The sequence below is a fragment of the Lingula anatina genome, chromosome 7, assembly GCF_051362555.1.
Source record: "Lingula anatina isolate TDL-2025a chromosome 7, LinAna3.0, whole genome shotgun sequence".
NCBI lineage: Eukaryota > Metazoa > Brachiopoda > Lingulata > Lingulida > Lingulidae > Lingula > Lingula anatina.
The window spans coordinates 10,219,911-10,237,117 of NC_141773.1; the positions used below are offsets into that span (position 1 = coordinate 10,219,911).

Below are 17,207 nucleotides of genomic sequence, written 5' to 3' on the forward strand. Positions count from 1 at the left end.
TATTTCTATTCATTCATTCATTTATTACCATCATCATTTTAATATTTCTTTTTGCAGACACCTGGGTATTGCAGAACATAAATACATAATGGGATTGTACATACTGCACTTATTACAGAAATGGCAAATTAAATTTTATTATTCCCTTGAGCATCAGTGGAGATGTTGGTATATACCCATTTCTCATTAAATTTTACATATAACTTCATAAAACTTAAAATTAAACAGTTCAGCTGTATATAAGACAAGTAACATGGCAAATCAATCATAAAATCTACAGGAAGGGCTCGAGTCTGACACTATGGCAAGCAGTAATAAAAAAAATGTAGCAGTCCCAGCACCAAAATTACAACTTAACGGACTAAAGCAAATACCTTTCTTACAAATGTAAAAGGACAGGAAAATGCAAAATTCCGATATAAAGTTTGTACAAAATCACAACATCATTCTAGGTACTACTATATGACTAATTAAAAATATACACATATAAAAATTCAGTTTAAATTCCTGAGCATTAACACATTTATGCACAATATCACATCCATGAACTGGAAATACAAAAAAAAAAAAAAAAAAAAAAAGTGTAAGTACTAAATGCAATTGCACATACAAGTTCACATTTTGACCAATTCCTCACATTTAAGCAAAATGACACTAAGCACAGAAAAAAAAATCACACTGGTAAGTATAATCACATTTCCATGGTACAGAATATGATTTCACATATAATGAAAGTTCCCATTCTTGAGTCAAGACACGTCTATGCATAAGTACCACCAAGTATAAAGCTATCTAATCTGTGCAAAACCACAATTATACAATCTGAGTAATACTTGGACTAGTAAAAAAAAGCAAACAAAATTCAGTTCAAATTCTTGAGCGTCTGTTGACCATGTGGTAGTTTCATATGGGTCTTTACCGTCTATAAGGCCCAACTTGTCCTCATACCTCTTCCTTTCTGGTGCAGGTAGACTTAACTTATAACTGTGAAAGTTGTTTTCCTGATTTGAAACGGCGTTTGTCTTCGTATCTTTCACCCTTACTCTCCTCATGTTAATCGTGCTCGACGCCATTTTCCGGTCTACCAATATGGCGCGAGCCCAAAACGAGGCCGCCTAGAGAGATCGCTCTATATGATCCTTAGCTAGATAATTAAATTGTTCTTTTTGTTCTTTTCAAAAGAGACTCTATACTCTTTAAATTAAAATTTATTGCGAAATTATAAAATCATCAACCAGATAAAGAAGCAAACGTACGGCTAGCAACAAGTGATCTGCAATCAATAGTGAACAGCAAAGTTTCATAAATAAACCACTAGGTGTCACTACACGTAAATCCTAGCCAATCAACAAGAGCGTGGTTTTATTTCGCGCCAAGGACGATTGTTTACAACCTAAAAATTACTTGGATCGGCCGATATGAAGAGTTTTTAGTGGACTTGAAGTAAGTTTTTATTTAACCAAAGTCTACCGAAAGAGTACTTTTTGGTTTTGGTGCTCACGTTGGAAAACTGAAGCAAGATCCATCCAAAGTTTTGCAGACACTTTTCCCGGCAAATTTCTAGGGACTTTAAAGATGGCCACAGCAAGTTCGAGACGACGATCCAGTCCACTTATATCCCAAGGTTAGTTGGTTAACTGAACTTTTTTTTGTTAAAAGTAACAAGTAAAGATTTTATGTAGCTCAAGTAACCCCAGCGTCGTATAAACCTAATGCAAACCTTCATGTTTAGAAACTTTTTGTAGTAGGGACCCGATAACTGCTAACATAAGTACATGTTGGGTTTGATAATGATAGGTTGTTGTCGTTGATGCAACTTTTATCGATGTTATGCGCAAACTTTCTAATGCATTCAAAGTTTACTGCCTCGCAATCTGTGTATCATACATATAGTTCGACATTAAGGTAGCAGCTGTTTGAAACCAAGAGGAAAGGTAGGATCTGCTTCAACATCTTAGGCAGGTGCGGGTGTGTGTGTGTGTGTGTGTGTGTGTGGGGGGGGGGGGGGGGGGGGGAGGGGGGGGGGGGCAACAACCTGAACAAAGGCTACCAAGATTATGGAGCCAAATGATGGAAATTGTGTGTGTGTGTGGTTGGTATGTGCGCATGTGAATGCACATGAGATATAAAAAAAGACAATTTTCAGTTCTCATTTAATTGGGAACGGAACCTATTCAGTACCAGAATAATAAGGGCTATTAACGTATTAAAGAGACTGATGTTTATATTCATCCTGAATGGTTTCTAGAAGTTTAACCAAGTTTTTTTTATAATTTCATCAAGTAGAATATTAGATAACATAACTGAAGGGTTGTGTACTGTCAATATATTCTGTATAAAAACATGTAGTGTGGAAAACTGGCTGATGTGACAATGCACCATTTAAACAGTCTGTCACAAAAAACTTTCAAGATTTATTGTACAAGCCCTTTTGGCAGTAAGGGTCTAACATTTTAACTAGTGCCTATTTATGTGGGCAATTTTCATGGGCAGACTGCATGTAAGACAATTAAAGCTCATTGAAAAAGTTTATCATTATTATTATTATTGTAATATGAGTTAACATACATCCTGCTTCCAAAGTAGACATGTTTTAGTGTCAGCAATAGGGCTTGTTTACTGTATCAACACTGATGTTAAGACTCACACCTCTGTCAGCTAGGTTTAACAGCTTGGCACCTTGGGAAGAAAAGATCTTAAAATATACTTAAACTGGGATCACATCATAGCACTTAAGAAGATGAAGATTAGATTGGACTATGTTGTTGCACTAATAAATGTGTAAAATTACAAAACCCTTCTTCAGACTGCTTGGGTGCTACCCTCTACCAGGGCAACAGATTGATAATTTATCATAAGATATTGACAGATATGTCTTTTGATAAATAGACGGTCATTTGATTCTCGGCATTTGGAAAATTTCCCTATAATATCTGCCACCCTGGTAGAGGGTACTTGGCTGCCAGGTTTTCTACATTTTGATTTTACTAGTAGGTGACTTACAAGAACAGTACCAGGGAAGCAATCTGCTTTAATTTAAAAATTAAATATTTGACTTTAGAAAGGTTTGGCAAAACTATAGGAAAGGCAGTTATGGGCCTGCAGTCATATTTAACCCCCCCCCCCCCCCCCATATCACTAAGTTTAAGTCTGAGTAATCACTACCAAAAATACCTACATTACCCTCCCCTCCACCCTCAGGTGATAATTAACACTGCCAGTAATCACTTACCTCAGCATTGTCTGACCATGTGGGAAGTAGCACTGTGAATACTTCATCCAACATTATATTGTGTGCCCATTATAAGGGATTTCACAAACCTGTCAGTTCAGGGCAAGCCCTTATAAAGACACCTAATTCTATGGTCCAGTAGGTAATTTTGTGGGATGTTTAATTAATTTTTATGCCCCAGGCTACTGAGAAAACCCCTGGCATATTCAGATGTCCTGCATTAGAGCATGGGGTGCCAAAAGCAAGTGGTTTCTGGGGTTGTTTAATTAGAAGTCATACTTGCCATCAAAGAAAAGTGACTTGTTAGTAGATCACTTGCCCAAATGTAAGATGGGTTTTTAAAAAGATTTATACTTTCTGTCCCTGTTGCATTTCAGTGTCAGTCAAGCTGCCAATATATATGTCCATTGACAACTTTGCTGCGTTGTTTTTCTTTCATAGCTCTTGGAGATGCCAGTCGTCGTAACAGGAGCAGAATGAATCTAAACCGTCTCCTGGGAGAAGATCCGTTTCTCACCCCACCACCCGATCCCAATGAAGAGATCATCAAGATGAGGAGCGTCAGAGCTGCAGCACAAGTAGCAAGAGAGAAGACACACTCTTTATCTGTGAAGGGTATGTGGAATTGTGAACTCCTGGTGGTCAACTTGAAGTCATTCTGTCTCATATTAACATATCTGACTGGGATGTTGGACTGCCATGAATCAATTAAGGTGCACTGTCAGGACTGGACAAACTCGCCCAATGCAAATGATTTTTGTCTGATGTCTAGAATGGAGTCATACTTTTTTGCAAATGCAAGTGACTTGCTAAAACATCACTTGCCCAACATTAATTAGCAGGTTTCTAAATCTTATTTTAAATAAACATGATCAGAAGATTCCATGAATTACACATATATTAAAAAAGCATACAGAAAAGTGCATGCCAATTAAGCAAGTGATTTATACAAGGCGCTCACTCTTCTGTAAGTTTTTATTTGCTATTGCGAATGAGTGGAGGTGTCATTCCCTGGCCTATACTTACTAGTAAAGTCAGGGCAATTCATTTCATAGAACCACTCGACTCCACAAAATTTACATTAAAAAAGTCTACAGAAAGTCCACAAATTCTAACAGAGAAAAAATTTCCTGGATTTTTTATTTGATGTTATTTCTTAATCTCTCAGAGAGGACTCCAGATGTGATGCTTCTAGACACTCCCCCGAAGACACCAAGAGATGCTGCACAAGTGACACGAAAGAGGCTTGTGTTGTCACCAAAGAAACAGGATAAGGTAAGATTGAGAGGAATGTTTTATACCTCCTGAAGTTTTTTTTTTATGCTTACACTTACAGTATTGATTAAACTTCAGCAAAATGAGGCAATTTCCCAAATTGACAGGACTTTTCCTACCTAAACCAGGGCCAGTGAGATTTTTTTTCACAAGATTTTCAAAGATATTTTTCTAGATAATGATCATTTCTGTACTGTACTCTGTTCTGTACTGTGACCCTGGAATGAAATGTAAATTCTAGTTTCAAGATCAGTTGCCCACTGTGTCTGATTTACAAAAATGTAATTATAGGAGTGCAGCTGAGGTGCATCAGATGATTAGAATACATCAAAATTCCTGGAATTCTTTAAGTCCCGAAAAATCATAATATGTATCTATTATATAAATTCATACTTTTCTTTGCTAGGACCCGTCTTCTCCAAAGAAACAGCGTGTCCAGAGAAGGAAGAAACAGACCCCCTTGACCACAGAGTTACAAGCTTTGACCAGTGAGCAGTTGGTCAGTGTAGTGGAGAACATTGTCCAGATGCACCCTGAGCTAGAACAGGTATGACGAGGAAAATGTGGCTTTTTACACTAGAGGTTTAAAAATTGTTTAAAAATGTTGATACCTGAAGAATTTAAGTTCTGAAATCAGTTAATGTCAAAAAGTAGGTTTCTTTGAGTAGCTAAAATTATAATTCTGAGAAAAACGTGAAAAGTTGGTTCAATTATGGCAGTGTTTAGTGATTACCACATGTTAGTTATTGTTGCAATCTGCTTGTTGTAACTATGAAATACACACGTAATGTTTTATTTCTATACGGTCTCGTGATGAACTGACAAATAGGTTAAATATAACTGAAAAAATTCACGTTTTTCACCATTCAATTTTGACCACTTGTAAAGAATTGAAAAAAATAAAATTATTGCTAAATTGCACAAAGTCTGGTCAGATATATTGTTGGCGTATGTTCTAACCATGACATTACATTGCAGGAAATCAAGGGCATCATCCCGTCACCAGACCTGACACGGATGGAGGACAAGCTTCACCAGGCGGAAAGGAACATCTATAAATCTTTTCCGAACACCAGATGGGGGTCCAGTAGGGATGCCTTCTGTTTCAGGAGGGTGAAGACACACCTCGAGGCATTCAAGGTGCATTATGTTTCTGACTATATGTAAAGGCCAGAACATTGTCGCTTATCAGTAAATTTGCCAGTGTTTATCAGTATAATTTTTGGCCTTATTTACGCTACAATTTATGATTTGTAAGGTCAGTTTTACTTTAGGTTAGTGCCATTAGCTGACATTAGTAGTGAAGTGTTTTTCAGTTTAACTACAAGTGTGCCTTTGCAATGGAGATTTAGCGAACAAAAACCCCAGAATGAGGTCTGGTTAGTTTTAAAAAGTTTGGTGAAGTATGCTTCAGAATAATCATGTTTCCTTATGATTGGATTAAATATGTGAATGTCAACTTATACTTCTTAGTTATTTTAATGAAGATGCTTTATCAATTCAAAAAGATTATAATTTCAGAAAGTTTGTCTTGATCAGGGCCGTGTCCTTTTGGCTGCCCAAGCCTATGAGGCAGTAATAAACTACTGTTTGATAGCCTGGGAGTATGTGGAAAGACTTCCCAACTGGGACGACTACGCCCATAATAAGAGCAAGGAGCAGTGTTTTCGGACATTGTCGTCACAGTGCATGCAGGCAATCAAGAAAGCCACCCTGGAGAAGGAAAAATATAGGGAATATAAAACAAGGTCAGTTTTAAAATTTGTGGGTCACATAGAAGTTCTTGTTTGACAATAAATTTGCATCAGGGGCAGACAAAGACTGGAATGTTAAAAGGGAAATTAGCCCGTTTTCCATTTCTTGTTAAGTGATGAAAATTTTTTCCTAAATATACACATATTGTATAGTTTTTTCTTAAATTTTCAGATTACAAGATGCTACAGAGGCAAGTGAAGAGATTCATCCAGTGGTACTTCATCTAGACAAAATTTTAGACAAGTTACCCTGAAGATGTTCAGCTAATTTCAAGGCAGCCATTTTGAGATAAGTTCAGTGCTTTTAAGGAATTGAGGCAGCAGTTTGCAAAAGAAAGAATATCTTTGAAAAATTTGTGATGATGATTATTTTTATTATAAAACAATGGTGCCATTTGCACTAGTAAGTAAACTGTGGTCCAGTAAACCTGGACAGAACTGTGGTTGAACAAACCCTCTTCTTTGCATTTACATCAGTTAGGACGATTGCCTTTGTCAGATGTACTTCTGTTAAGCATATGCACTTTTGTTATCATTAAAAAGTTGTGGGAGTAGGGAAGATATTTCTACCTCAACTTGCCCCAATTTCCCTTAACACCATTTCATCCTTACAGCTTCCCTCAAACTTTTTTGTGTATTTTTTCCTCTGGCTGATATTGTGGAGTTTATGTATTTATGATATATGAGACAAAAACTTGATTGTTATCACAGAGATGCATTTCCTATTTCTGTTATGAAATAAAATGTGTGGTTGTGGGTTCAGGTTGCGAAGGATACTCCCAAAAATGTGTCATTTTTGAGTGTTGTTACAGTTAGTAGTTCAATTTTTATTCAAAGCATTCAATTATATTTCATTTTACAAATATGTTAAAGAATATATGAAAGAACAAGAAATGTAAAAATTATATTGAATTGCCTTAAAATCCAGATGTAGATTTGTATTGAGCTGGGGCTATTCCTTCATGCTCAGAATTTATCAATATAAGTGAAAGGGATATATAAATGGATTTTCTTGATGATATTTGCTAAAAGGGAATTAATGTTATTTCAAGTTTACAGAGAGGTAGAGGATGTAATTCTTAATTTTTGATTGAATATTCATTTTGCACAATATGTGCAGTGGGCTTGTAAATATATTAACATAGATTCTACATGGATATTTTTGTAGATGGTTATAAAATGTCCCCCAATCAAATAAAGAAATGAATAATTATTGGCTGTCTTTTTTTATTTGAAAAATGTCTATTGTCAAGCAGTGTTTAAAACTTGCAATAAACATAAGAACTGTAATTACTTGAGCATAACATTTATTAACACTGTAACAACATTGCAGCAGTACTATGCAACAACATAAATGTGCAGGTTTTTACAGAAGATAATACCTGTGCTGTGTCTTTAAATGATAATAAAATTGATTCACTTGGCTCCTTTGAGAAATATAGTTTTAATATTTGATTAATACTTGTGATAAAATTCATTTTTTGATTCAACTTAAAACTATACAAGTACACAGCAGATAAAAAAATGGAAAAGGTGAGGGCTGACTGAATTTAACCTTTGGCATAGACGTGAAGGTTTAGCCAATACCAATAGTGCTGTAGGCAAGTAATGCACTGTGCTGTTTGCATGGTTTAATTTGTCTAATATAGTATGTAACTAAGTCATGAATTTTGAGAAAAAAATTGAGATCTGAAATGAAAGCATGCTAACTGTATGGAGAATAAAATAACAATTCACTGCATTTTAGCAACATTGTAAAGGAGAAATCTGAACTTGAAGCACCATTCACAGTTTCATCCAATAAACATTCTTTAATTCTTTAACATCATTTGATTAAGTTTTATGACATACATACTCAGAGATACCACAAATAGAATAAGGGCTTTGTGTGGTATCACAGAATAAGAAAAAATAAAACATTGCACATGCCCATATTAATCTAACAAGCCAAATGCAAGAAATTACTAAAGCAAAGATCCATATATGCTTAGCCTCAACTAAATTCAAACAAATGTGCGAATCCTTACCTTCGAATTCTAAACCCTCATTGTCTCTCCTGCACTGCTGAATTTTGAGGTAACTTCCAAACTCTTAAATTTACTGAGTGACTTTGTTTGACATACATGCAGGTTCAGTTAAAAATCAGCAAGATCATCTTTACGTGATGTAACTGATTTTCTTCTTTTTATTTATTTATTGTAACTTGGCAATATTTCCCCCCTTCTATACCAAACCGTGTATTGTCCAAACTTACTTACTGGGGAGCTTTATTTAGAATTTCTTTGTTTAAAGGTACATACGAACCGAGCATCAGTGGAGCGTGGATTCCCAGTAACACATGTAAACCACTTCTACTAGATTCTTATATGACTCAAATAAATTCGACATGCCAAGGGATGAACTGAATAGATCACTCGATCAGCCGTAAAAGACCTTTAGACTGCTCCTTTCTTTAAATTTTTGGTTGTAAATTTAACCTACTTTCGTGACCTACTTTCCTGCCCCATTGACATACAGCTTAGAATGCCAGCAGAAAAATCCGTTCAAACATCATTTTCGGGTAAAATTAAACAATGTCTTTTGGTAATTCTCTTAATTATACTACTTGAAACTATATGCTGGCATTTGGTTGGTTTTTGTGACAAAAAATTGACTTTGTATGCATCTTTAATGTCGGGATAATTACCATCCTTGACGTCTAGTTCTGTTAAAGAAAAATGCTTTACCCTTTAAACCAGCACAGAGCTGGCTATTTTACTCTTTGAGAGCTAAGCATACATGGATCACAGCTGTGTAATAAGAATAATAGTAATAGTAATTTTAATCTGTCTAGTGCACAAATGTAATACCTCACACTGTCTTAATGCTATATAAATTCATATAATATATCTCAACATCACATTTAACTAACATTCAACTAAGAAAAAAAAAAACTGGCACCACTAAAGGAGCTTACAGCCTCAGGAGGCAAAAATATCACCAAGTGTTTGCCAAGGTCAAACTATCATTCTAGAAGGAATGTATTATAAATCACAACACATACTTATTACCTAGCCAAAGTAACTGCACAATTATGGTAATGGACAAAACATTTCAGGTGATTATAATTTAATCATCACAAACTAAGATAGTACTGAGTACTATCATCTTAAATTCAGTGGTATAAACTTTGCACCAAAAACAATATTATGGTCAATAAATTTATGTATACAAATTTCAGAATTCATAAAAACATTTCTCAAATGTATCAAACTTATATATCCAACTTGACTTTGCAGGTTTTAATACAGCTCAATTAGAATAGTGTTGTTTCAATACAGACATTCCACAATGTAATAAGCAAAAATTTACAGAAACGTATAAAAGCAGATGCACTGTTCCTAAATGAATGCAAATCATTCTATAAACTGAAGATTGTAAGTTACTTTGACTAGTATATAAATTACAAGTCATAAGTCATCAGCTTGCAGAAAAAATTGTGACCAAGACACTTCAAAATACATTAAATAATAGTAAATAATTTCAAAAACATCCATTCTTTCACTTTTCAACTTGCATGCCATCTGGGCCTGAGAACCTTCTGGCCCAAGTCCAATTTTCAAAAAATATTAATTAAATTAACAGATTGAAATTAAACAGGCTTGCTATAACAGATAAGGACTAAAGAAAGGAATTTTCAAAGGGTTGTTTAAAAAAAGGCTTCTGCATTTAGTTTGAGAATTAATAAAACCAGTTGGAGAAAATGTTACAGCTGAAAAAAATCCACTGCCCCAGTCAGGCCAGTAACTGACAGTGTTTCAGAACTTTCACCATCCAGCTCCAATTTTTTCTGGCATTAACAGTCGGGTCAGTTGTTAATGATGCAGACGGATAACGTATGCTAACAGATTGTCTTCTTAAATATGTTTAATAATTATAGACATTTTTGGAAGAAAGTAGTGGCAAATGTGTGCACCTTAAAATCTACTGTATCTCTTAGACAAGGACATGAAGAATGTGAATCAATTATCTCAATAAAATATCATATCAATGCACATACCAAATCTTTGACACATGCACTGGCTGATTGCAATCCACTTCTACATGCTGTGAACCCCTATCCTACTCTAAATCAACACCGTGTAATATTGGCATAACTCACCAATTATGGTCAGATGCTTCTAAACTGGACCCCATTTCACAAAGTATCCTTATCTAAACTAATTGAAAGATTCACTTTAAAATTTTCTCTATGTCAACAAGGGCAATACCAATTTATCTCCACTGCAGAATTTTCTAAAATATGTTCTTGACTAAATGTCTAAAAAGCACCACAATTTTAAAAGCTGCCCTTCTTGTTTAAATTAAGTGTTTCTAGCACTAAACTTCTTAAATGACTACAAGGCAAGTTGCACAACATAAAAGAGTAAAACTTTGTATACAATTAGTACAAATATTTTTCTTCCATTTCTTTAATTTGTCATATTTGACATCTTTTTTTCCACAAAATACCAAATGTAAACTATTTATTACCTTTTTCAAGTAGGCTGTCCACGGGGGTAAGAAGACTTATGTGAAAATGTCTAAGTATGATGTAAGGAGTGATGACATCAATTTTTGGCAATGGCCTGTTGAATATCCTCTACATTCAAATTTAAAAAGTATCAAAATGACTTACTGGAAAACAAAATGACTAACAGTAACTATATCCTATATCAGTAAAGATTCAGTCCATCAAAGGACATAACATGCACCTATATGGAGGACTTAAAATAGTGGGGGTCAATGAGGTCACCAGAGGTCAATCTGAAGGTCATGTCATGTTGAGCAGCAGCCAGATATGTATGTTATATCTTTGTCTTTAAATAACTGGGAACTTGTCTCCTGGGGGTCTTTACTCCAAAGATATTTACAATATGGTCTCTTTGTAACTTTATTTTTAAAAGACTGGAATTTTGTCTCTTGGGGTCCTCACTAAGTCATCATCCAAGGTGAGAAGAATCTGAAACAAAATAATTACAAGCTAGACTGATAACTGCAATTTTAAGATATAACTGGACTTTGAGTTTTCCTAGTAACAAAAAAAAACAAAACAAAAAAAAAATGCACCAAATAAAACATTGCAATTTATAACAAGAAAGATATTGTGCAGATTTCAGGCCAATATTTAATATGTCTACTACAAAAAATGAGAGAAACAATAAAAAATGAAATATAAACTGATATGTGTGTCCTGATGAAAAATATATACTTCCAGTAAATTTTCAACTTTTTATTTCCTATACTAACTTTTCAAAGTGCACTTGTGACAGCTTGCATTGCAACACTTGACTATTTACATTTGAAAACTGAGACCATCACTGAACAAGGACCGAGGTAGGCATAACCTGTCTCATATATGGGACAGTACTTCAGTGAGCAGCTGTCACTCCCTTGTTTACTATACACTGTCTCCTGACATCTGTACATGTGTGCTTGATCAAGGAATTATATCCAATATAATTCCCTGGCTTGATGAAGTCCCAAGTTTTAGGACGAAAGCTTTCACAGGTATGCTTTCCAATAGTTGATGAAGGAAAGTTTACTCTACATGTGTGAGTGTGTGTGAGACAGAGAGAGAGACAGAGAGAGAGAGAGAGAGCGTCTCACCATAAATGACAGAAAGAGGGCAGTAGCTGACAGGAAGTGCCACACGTCATGTTGGTCGTAGAACTGCAGTAGCATGCATGGTTGGTTACCTTCTCGAGACTGAGCAGGGGTCAACTGGAAAAATATATTTACCTGTCTAAGTATCATTTCCTTTTGCATAAATTAAAGTAATTTGTGACATATTGATCTAGAGATTGGTCTCTTTTACAAATATGACAACTAGTGAGAACAACAGAATTACACAATCCCACTAACACACAAGTAATTTTATCATCTGACAAGACATAACAACAGAAAGCTGAAGTATGTATGCATTAAGACAGAAAATTTAAATCAGTCAAACAAAGACTGACAAAATACTACAGCCATCTAAAAACTTCTGTGTCAATGTATAAAATGATTCTAGGACAATTTGATTAATCCACCCAACCCAAGGCCCCCCACCCACCCTGACAATTTTCCTCACCCATCCCAAAGAAAATATGTTTTAAATCATTTTTTATAATGATCTATTTAAAGCATTTATACATTTCCTGTGTATTTTAATCCTGATTATGGATTCTTATCTATAGACAGAAATATTGGCCATTTTATAAATTGAGATTATCTGTTTACTTCACCTCTACCTGTTGGAAATGCACCATGATTAAAGGCAGAAAACTAGATAAAGAGGGGCAGGGGAGTAAAAACCACTAGTTTGTCAAAGGGACACCTGGATGATTTAGATTTTTGTCAAAAACCCACATGGCAAAAGTGTCTGTTCACCAGTCTGACACGAACAGGCAAAAGCCAGATAGGTTATTAAAATGGCAAGTTGGCAGAACAAAATATCACTATTATATCTTTATATCATATTAAATTATTCTTAATATCATCTTGTTTACTACTAATATCATAATAGTGAATAAATTCATATGCATCCCGAGTATGTACTTACCTCCCATGAAGTAAGTCTGGCCATGAAAAACCAAAGAGCAAAACCCCAAGTGATGCCAGCCAGCAAGATGAAACAGCAAGGAATCAGCATGATCTTTTCTTTGTGGCGAATCTGAAACCAGGAAAGCATTTGTATTCTTGAAATTTTGAAGGTGGACCTATATGCAAGTTGTTGTTTTATAAACATAATATCCATGCTCTGATTACAAATTATTACATGCCAATTATACACTTTGCTGCTCTCCCCCCCCTCTCTCTCTCATCAATACCTTCATTGCTATGTAAAAGGCAGTATACAGAAGCAGGTTGATGATAAATATGGCCAACAGGTAGGATGCAAAGTCCTTGGGGCGCTCAATAACACCATAAAACGCCCTGGAAATACAAAGCAACAGATCAAAATTGATAACATGGTGCATTATTGGGCATAGGTACTAGTACACACATTTCTGTATCTGTCAGTTTCTGTCTGACAAATATAATAAAAAACTAAATAAAAGTATATTCCAGGAAAGGATTCAATCAGGATTCAAGAAGAATGTTAAAGAATTTATGACTGTCTCTTAAAAAATACAGTATCTTTAAAAATCACAATTTCCCCTACTGAAAAGAACAAGTCTTTTACTGTACAGTAATAGTTTTTTCATACAACAGTTCCAATACATATATGCATCACTTATATTAAACATTAAAGTGAATTTTACTCGTTTGAAGAAACTATAAGTTAAACTGCAACTTTAAACAAAAACATATTTACCCTACCTAGATGGTATGATAATTATATTTATCAAGGTACTTACAAAGCCCAGTTACACAGATTGCCAATCACCAGCAGCACGGCTCTGTCCACATACATGGGGCGCACACACTTCAGCCGATCAATTATAACAACATTCCAGATACGTTTAAATACGCCCAAATCTGAAATATAGGAATAAAAAAGTAACAAGTGGAAATAAAATATTTGAAAAACTACAAGCACTGATAAAAAAGAATGTAAGTAAAATATATTTCCTACACAGTCTCCCCCAGTCAACAGTTTGACTATTCAGTAATAATGCAACAATGTTACCATGCTGACCAATTATGTTGCAGAATAAGTGTTGTCTTGCAATGATAACATGTTTGGGACAACTGAATTGCTCTAAATTTGCAGGTAATTACAGTAATCATAACAGGCAGTCCACACTGGCAGGACATTACCACAGACAGTTATATTTTACCTCCAACTACCAGTATGAAAGAGGCCACATTTTCATCAACATTGGTCAGTCTACTTTGTATTTAAGTGGACAAAATATTTTAGGAAATCCATCACACAATCTCATTCAATTTACAATTTCAACTGAATCTCGCAATTTTTCAAATTATAATGAACTTTTATATTAATTGCCTTTTTTTGTGGTGGAGGTCTGTGTTCTAGGAATAATCTATAGTTTTAAAGTAAAAGGGTGATTTGCGAATTACACAATTTTCAACTGTATTCATTTATCCTACATATATATTGTTCAGCACAACTGGTGGCCTTCATGTATAGTTTTTAAAACATGCGCTATTTCATTCTTCTAAACATTTACCAAACTAGACATACCATTATACAAGCATGGATTGATAAATGTAATATTATATTTCACTAAGTACAAACACAAGAAGTGCAAGATCTAAATGTACCAGTCCTGTTGTCTTTCTAGTGTTGATCTATATATGTTGTAATAATGTTAGGACTCGGTGAGCCATGGATTAAATCACAGCAATTTCAGAGTAATTCTATGGAACTGTATCCCATACGTCATATGCAAATAACAGGGATTGACAAAGACAACACCTAGAAACAGAATCATAGAAATGACTTAAAAGAATGACACATAAAATGATACATATAAAAGTAAAAGTGTCACAGATGTGACAAATACAGTACCCCTGCCAAGACACTCCCATATTGTGGCCATTTTTCCTCTGGGGGCACACAAAATTCACTGATGAATAGAGTAGTGTTGAGGATAGATAAGCTTTAATTGCTATAGGACTCAAGATAACAGACAATTTCAAAAAAATTATTCTGGAAAAAATGCAAGTGCCCACATGTAAGTACCATGTGTTAACATCTTGTTTTATCAGAATATTTATGTGTTCCTGAGATTAGAAAAACATACCTGATGACCTATATGAAAGAATTCATCAAATGACCCTTAATTTAAATTCAAATGAAATATTGCACTTGCATAGAAAACTGGGCCCAAGGTCAAATTTCAGAATTGACGCATATGACTTTCTATTTTCTACACTGGTCCCATACAGTGTCTCTACTGAGTATCATCATCCTACATAAAAAACTGGGAAAAAAAGGAATAGGATTTACCATTACTTTTTTTTTTTAAATTTTAAAATAGACGGAATAACCTCGAGTGAGGGCCTTGACCTTTAACCCGATGGCCTGAATAACCACAGTGCACATATCTACTCCAGTCATGACCAATATCCTAACCAACTATCAGGACCCTTGGAACAAACAAAGCAAAAGCAAATTTCAAATCGGGTACAGATGGACACCCAGAGGATAGGACAACTAGCCAGCAGTGTGGTTCTAGTGTACTCCCTAAACATCTGTATGTGGAGGTATAAAAAAGCAATTTTATAAACAAAATGGCTGAAAACTGTCTTATTGACTACTTGGAAATACGGCATGCATATGCTTCAATTAAGGCATAAAAAAGACAAGGGTACAAGCAGAGACTTACATGTACACCCTGCAAAGCACTTGTTCATTTTGTTTTCAAATCAATTGTTATGTTGTGCAAAATAAATTTAGCACACTTGTGTTAATATCATATCTAGCTACATCCCATAAAATATCCAGTTAAAATGAAAACATAATTAAAACAGCATGGCCAAAGGCATATATAGGTGCAAAATAATAAATTGAAATAAAAGAGGTTTTCAACATAAAAAACAATTCCATTCAAACACCAATCAACTTACTTGCTGCTGTAGCAGAATTCCAGAAAAGAAAATATAATCCAATGTTATTTTGCTTCTATTTCAAAAGATAACCCAAGCTTAGTAACTGTTTTTACTGACATTAATGAGTAAGACTGATCACTATATATAAACATAAAAACATGTATAGAGTATAGAATATACAGTTGAGCTCAGAGAATATGACTGTTTTGTGTGAGTGTGAATGCATCATAAACAGGATGACTTTTGAAAAGATGACTGAAAATGCTAATGATTATGACATGCTCACACCAAATCAATTGTTGGATATATGAGAGATCCAATAAATTTGGAAATTTGACATTATTGACACTTTTAAGCTCTGGAAGCATGTCCAATCTTTGGTGCTGCATTTTTTGGAACAGAAAGATTTGCAAATATCTGCTTGCAGTTCAGACACTTTGGAAGAGTTTTTAAGTTAGAGAAAACAGGCTGGTGATATAGTTCTTGAAGTGGACATCTGGGACAGAGTATAGAACCCATCACTGAACTGCAAAAGAGGACTGAGATTTAATCACTCCCACATCTAGGGGAGGGTTCTTCAGTTGACAGCCAGTTGTCTGACCAGTTACGTGACCAGCACATTGAGTCAGTGACATTTCCCTATTGAAGGTAGTTGGTACTCATTGCAATGTTGGATCTTTATCTTATTATACTTCAAGTCTAGCATTATAAAAACATTATATAAAACACTGCTTCATTTTGAAATAATATTGCTGGCATATATGCCAATTAGTTTCATAAATAGTTTTATACATATTTGACTAAACAATAACTAAATGAAACTATCACATATATCAGTAATAATTGGATGATAACCAGTTTCCTGACCTGCTTTTTAAGAGGAGTAATCCCCGTGAGTTTGAAGCTGTCAACATTACATCCCAGTACTGTTACAGCAGTAATAGAAGAAAGGTGCTCATCTCACTAACTGCTCTGGCACCATGGACAGACACAGCTGATAGCAATATCCACATACAGACACTTTACACACACACACACACACACACACACACAGAGAAATCAATGAAGCCTTCATGTCTTCATCTTCCATCTTTCCATAGTAGATCTACAGACACTGTGTCTATATATACAGAAAACAATGAAGCCTGTCACTCACCCATCTTCCATCTTCCCATGTAGTAGATCTCCACTGTAAACACCATACAAGCCAACATGTGCACCACAGTCAGCACTATCCAGAATAACAATGACCCATAGACCTGAAACAAACAAAAAAGATTGATTATACTAAATAAAATTCTTGTCAGGCCTTTATATTTATTAAAAAACTAATTTCCCTTCAGTTTTAGCAATTTTCTCTTCATCAAAAATGATACCTTATCCAAAACTGCTGTAAAAACCCATATTGCCTTGTCAATTCA

General features: G+C 34.8%; 2 protein-coding genes across 5 annotated transcripts in view; one reads left to right on the plus strand and one right to left on the minus strand.

Moving 5' to 3' along the window:
- The first annotated feature begins 1,343 nt into the window (after positions 1 to 1,343).
- LOC106154019 (uncharacterized) lies at positions 1,344 to 7,474 on the plus strand. Its single transcript, XM_013528229.2, has 7 exons — positions 1,344 to 1,624; positions 3,674 to 3,847; positions 4,401 to 4,507; positions 4,914 to 5,054; positions 5,486 to 5,647; positions 6,029 to 6,255; positions 6,434 to 7,474. The coding sequence occupies exons 1-7, from the start codon at positions 1,576 to 1,578 to the stop codon at positions 6,513 to 6,515; spliced, it is 942 nt and encodes a 313-aa protein (XP_013383683.2). The 5' UTR covers positions 1,344 to 1,575; the 3' UTR covers positions 6,516 to 7,474.
- A 77-nt stretch (positions 7,475 to 7,551) lies between these two features.
- LOC106154023 (SID1 transmembrane family member 1-like) overlaps positions 7,552 to 17,207 on the minus strand; it is a 34,985-nt gene continuing 25,329 nt past the window's right edge. For all 4 annotated transcript variants that reach the window (XM_087016873.1, XM_087016872.1, XM_087016874.1 and 1 more), the window contains 6 exons: positions 16,943 to 17,045; positions 13,626 to 13,746; positions 13,095 to 13,200; positions 12,827 to 12,937; positions 11,890 to 12,003; positions 7,552 to 11,242 (listed from right to left, as the gene is read on the minus strand). In XM_087016873.1, coding sequence (XP_086872999.1) covers positions 11,180 to 11,242; positions 11,890 to 12,003; positions 12,827 to 12,937; positions 13,095 to 13,200; positions 13,626 to 13,746; positions 16,943 to 17,045 — 618 coding nt within the window. In that variant the 3' untranslated portion in view covers positions 7,552 to 11,179. The remainder of the gene's footprint in view (positions 11,243 to 11,889; positions 12,004 to 12,826; positions 12,938 to 13,094; positions 13,201 to 13,625; positions 13,747 to 16,942; positions 17,046 to 17,207) is intronic.

Bases quoted from the DNA above. Each gene is read 5' to 3' on its own strand.
- LOC106154019 (XM_013528229.2), top strand. From the start codon at position 1,576: ATGGCCACAGCAAGTTCGAGACGACGATCCAGTCCACTTATATCCCAA. The intron at 5,055-5,485 runs GTATGACGAGGA...ATTACATTGCAG, and splicing joins TGCACCCTGAGCTAGAACAG to GAAATCAAGGGCATCATCCC. The intron at 6,256-6,433 runs GTCAGTTTTAAA...TTAAATTTTCAG, and splicing joins TATAGGGAATATAAAACAAG to ATTACAAGATGCTACAGAGG.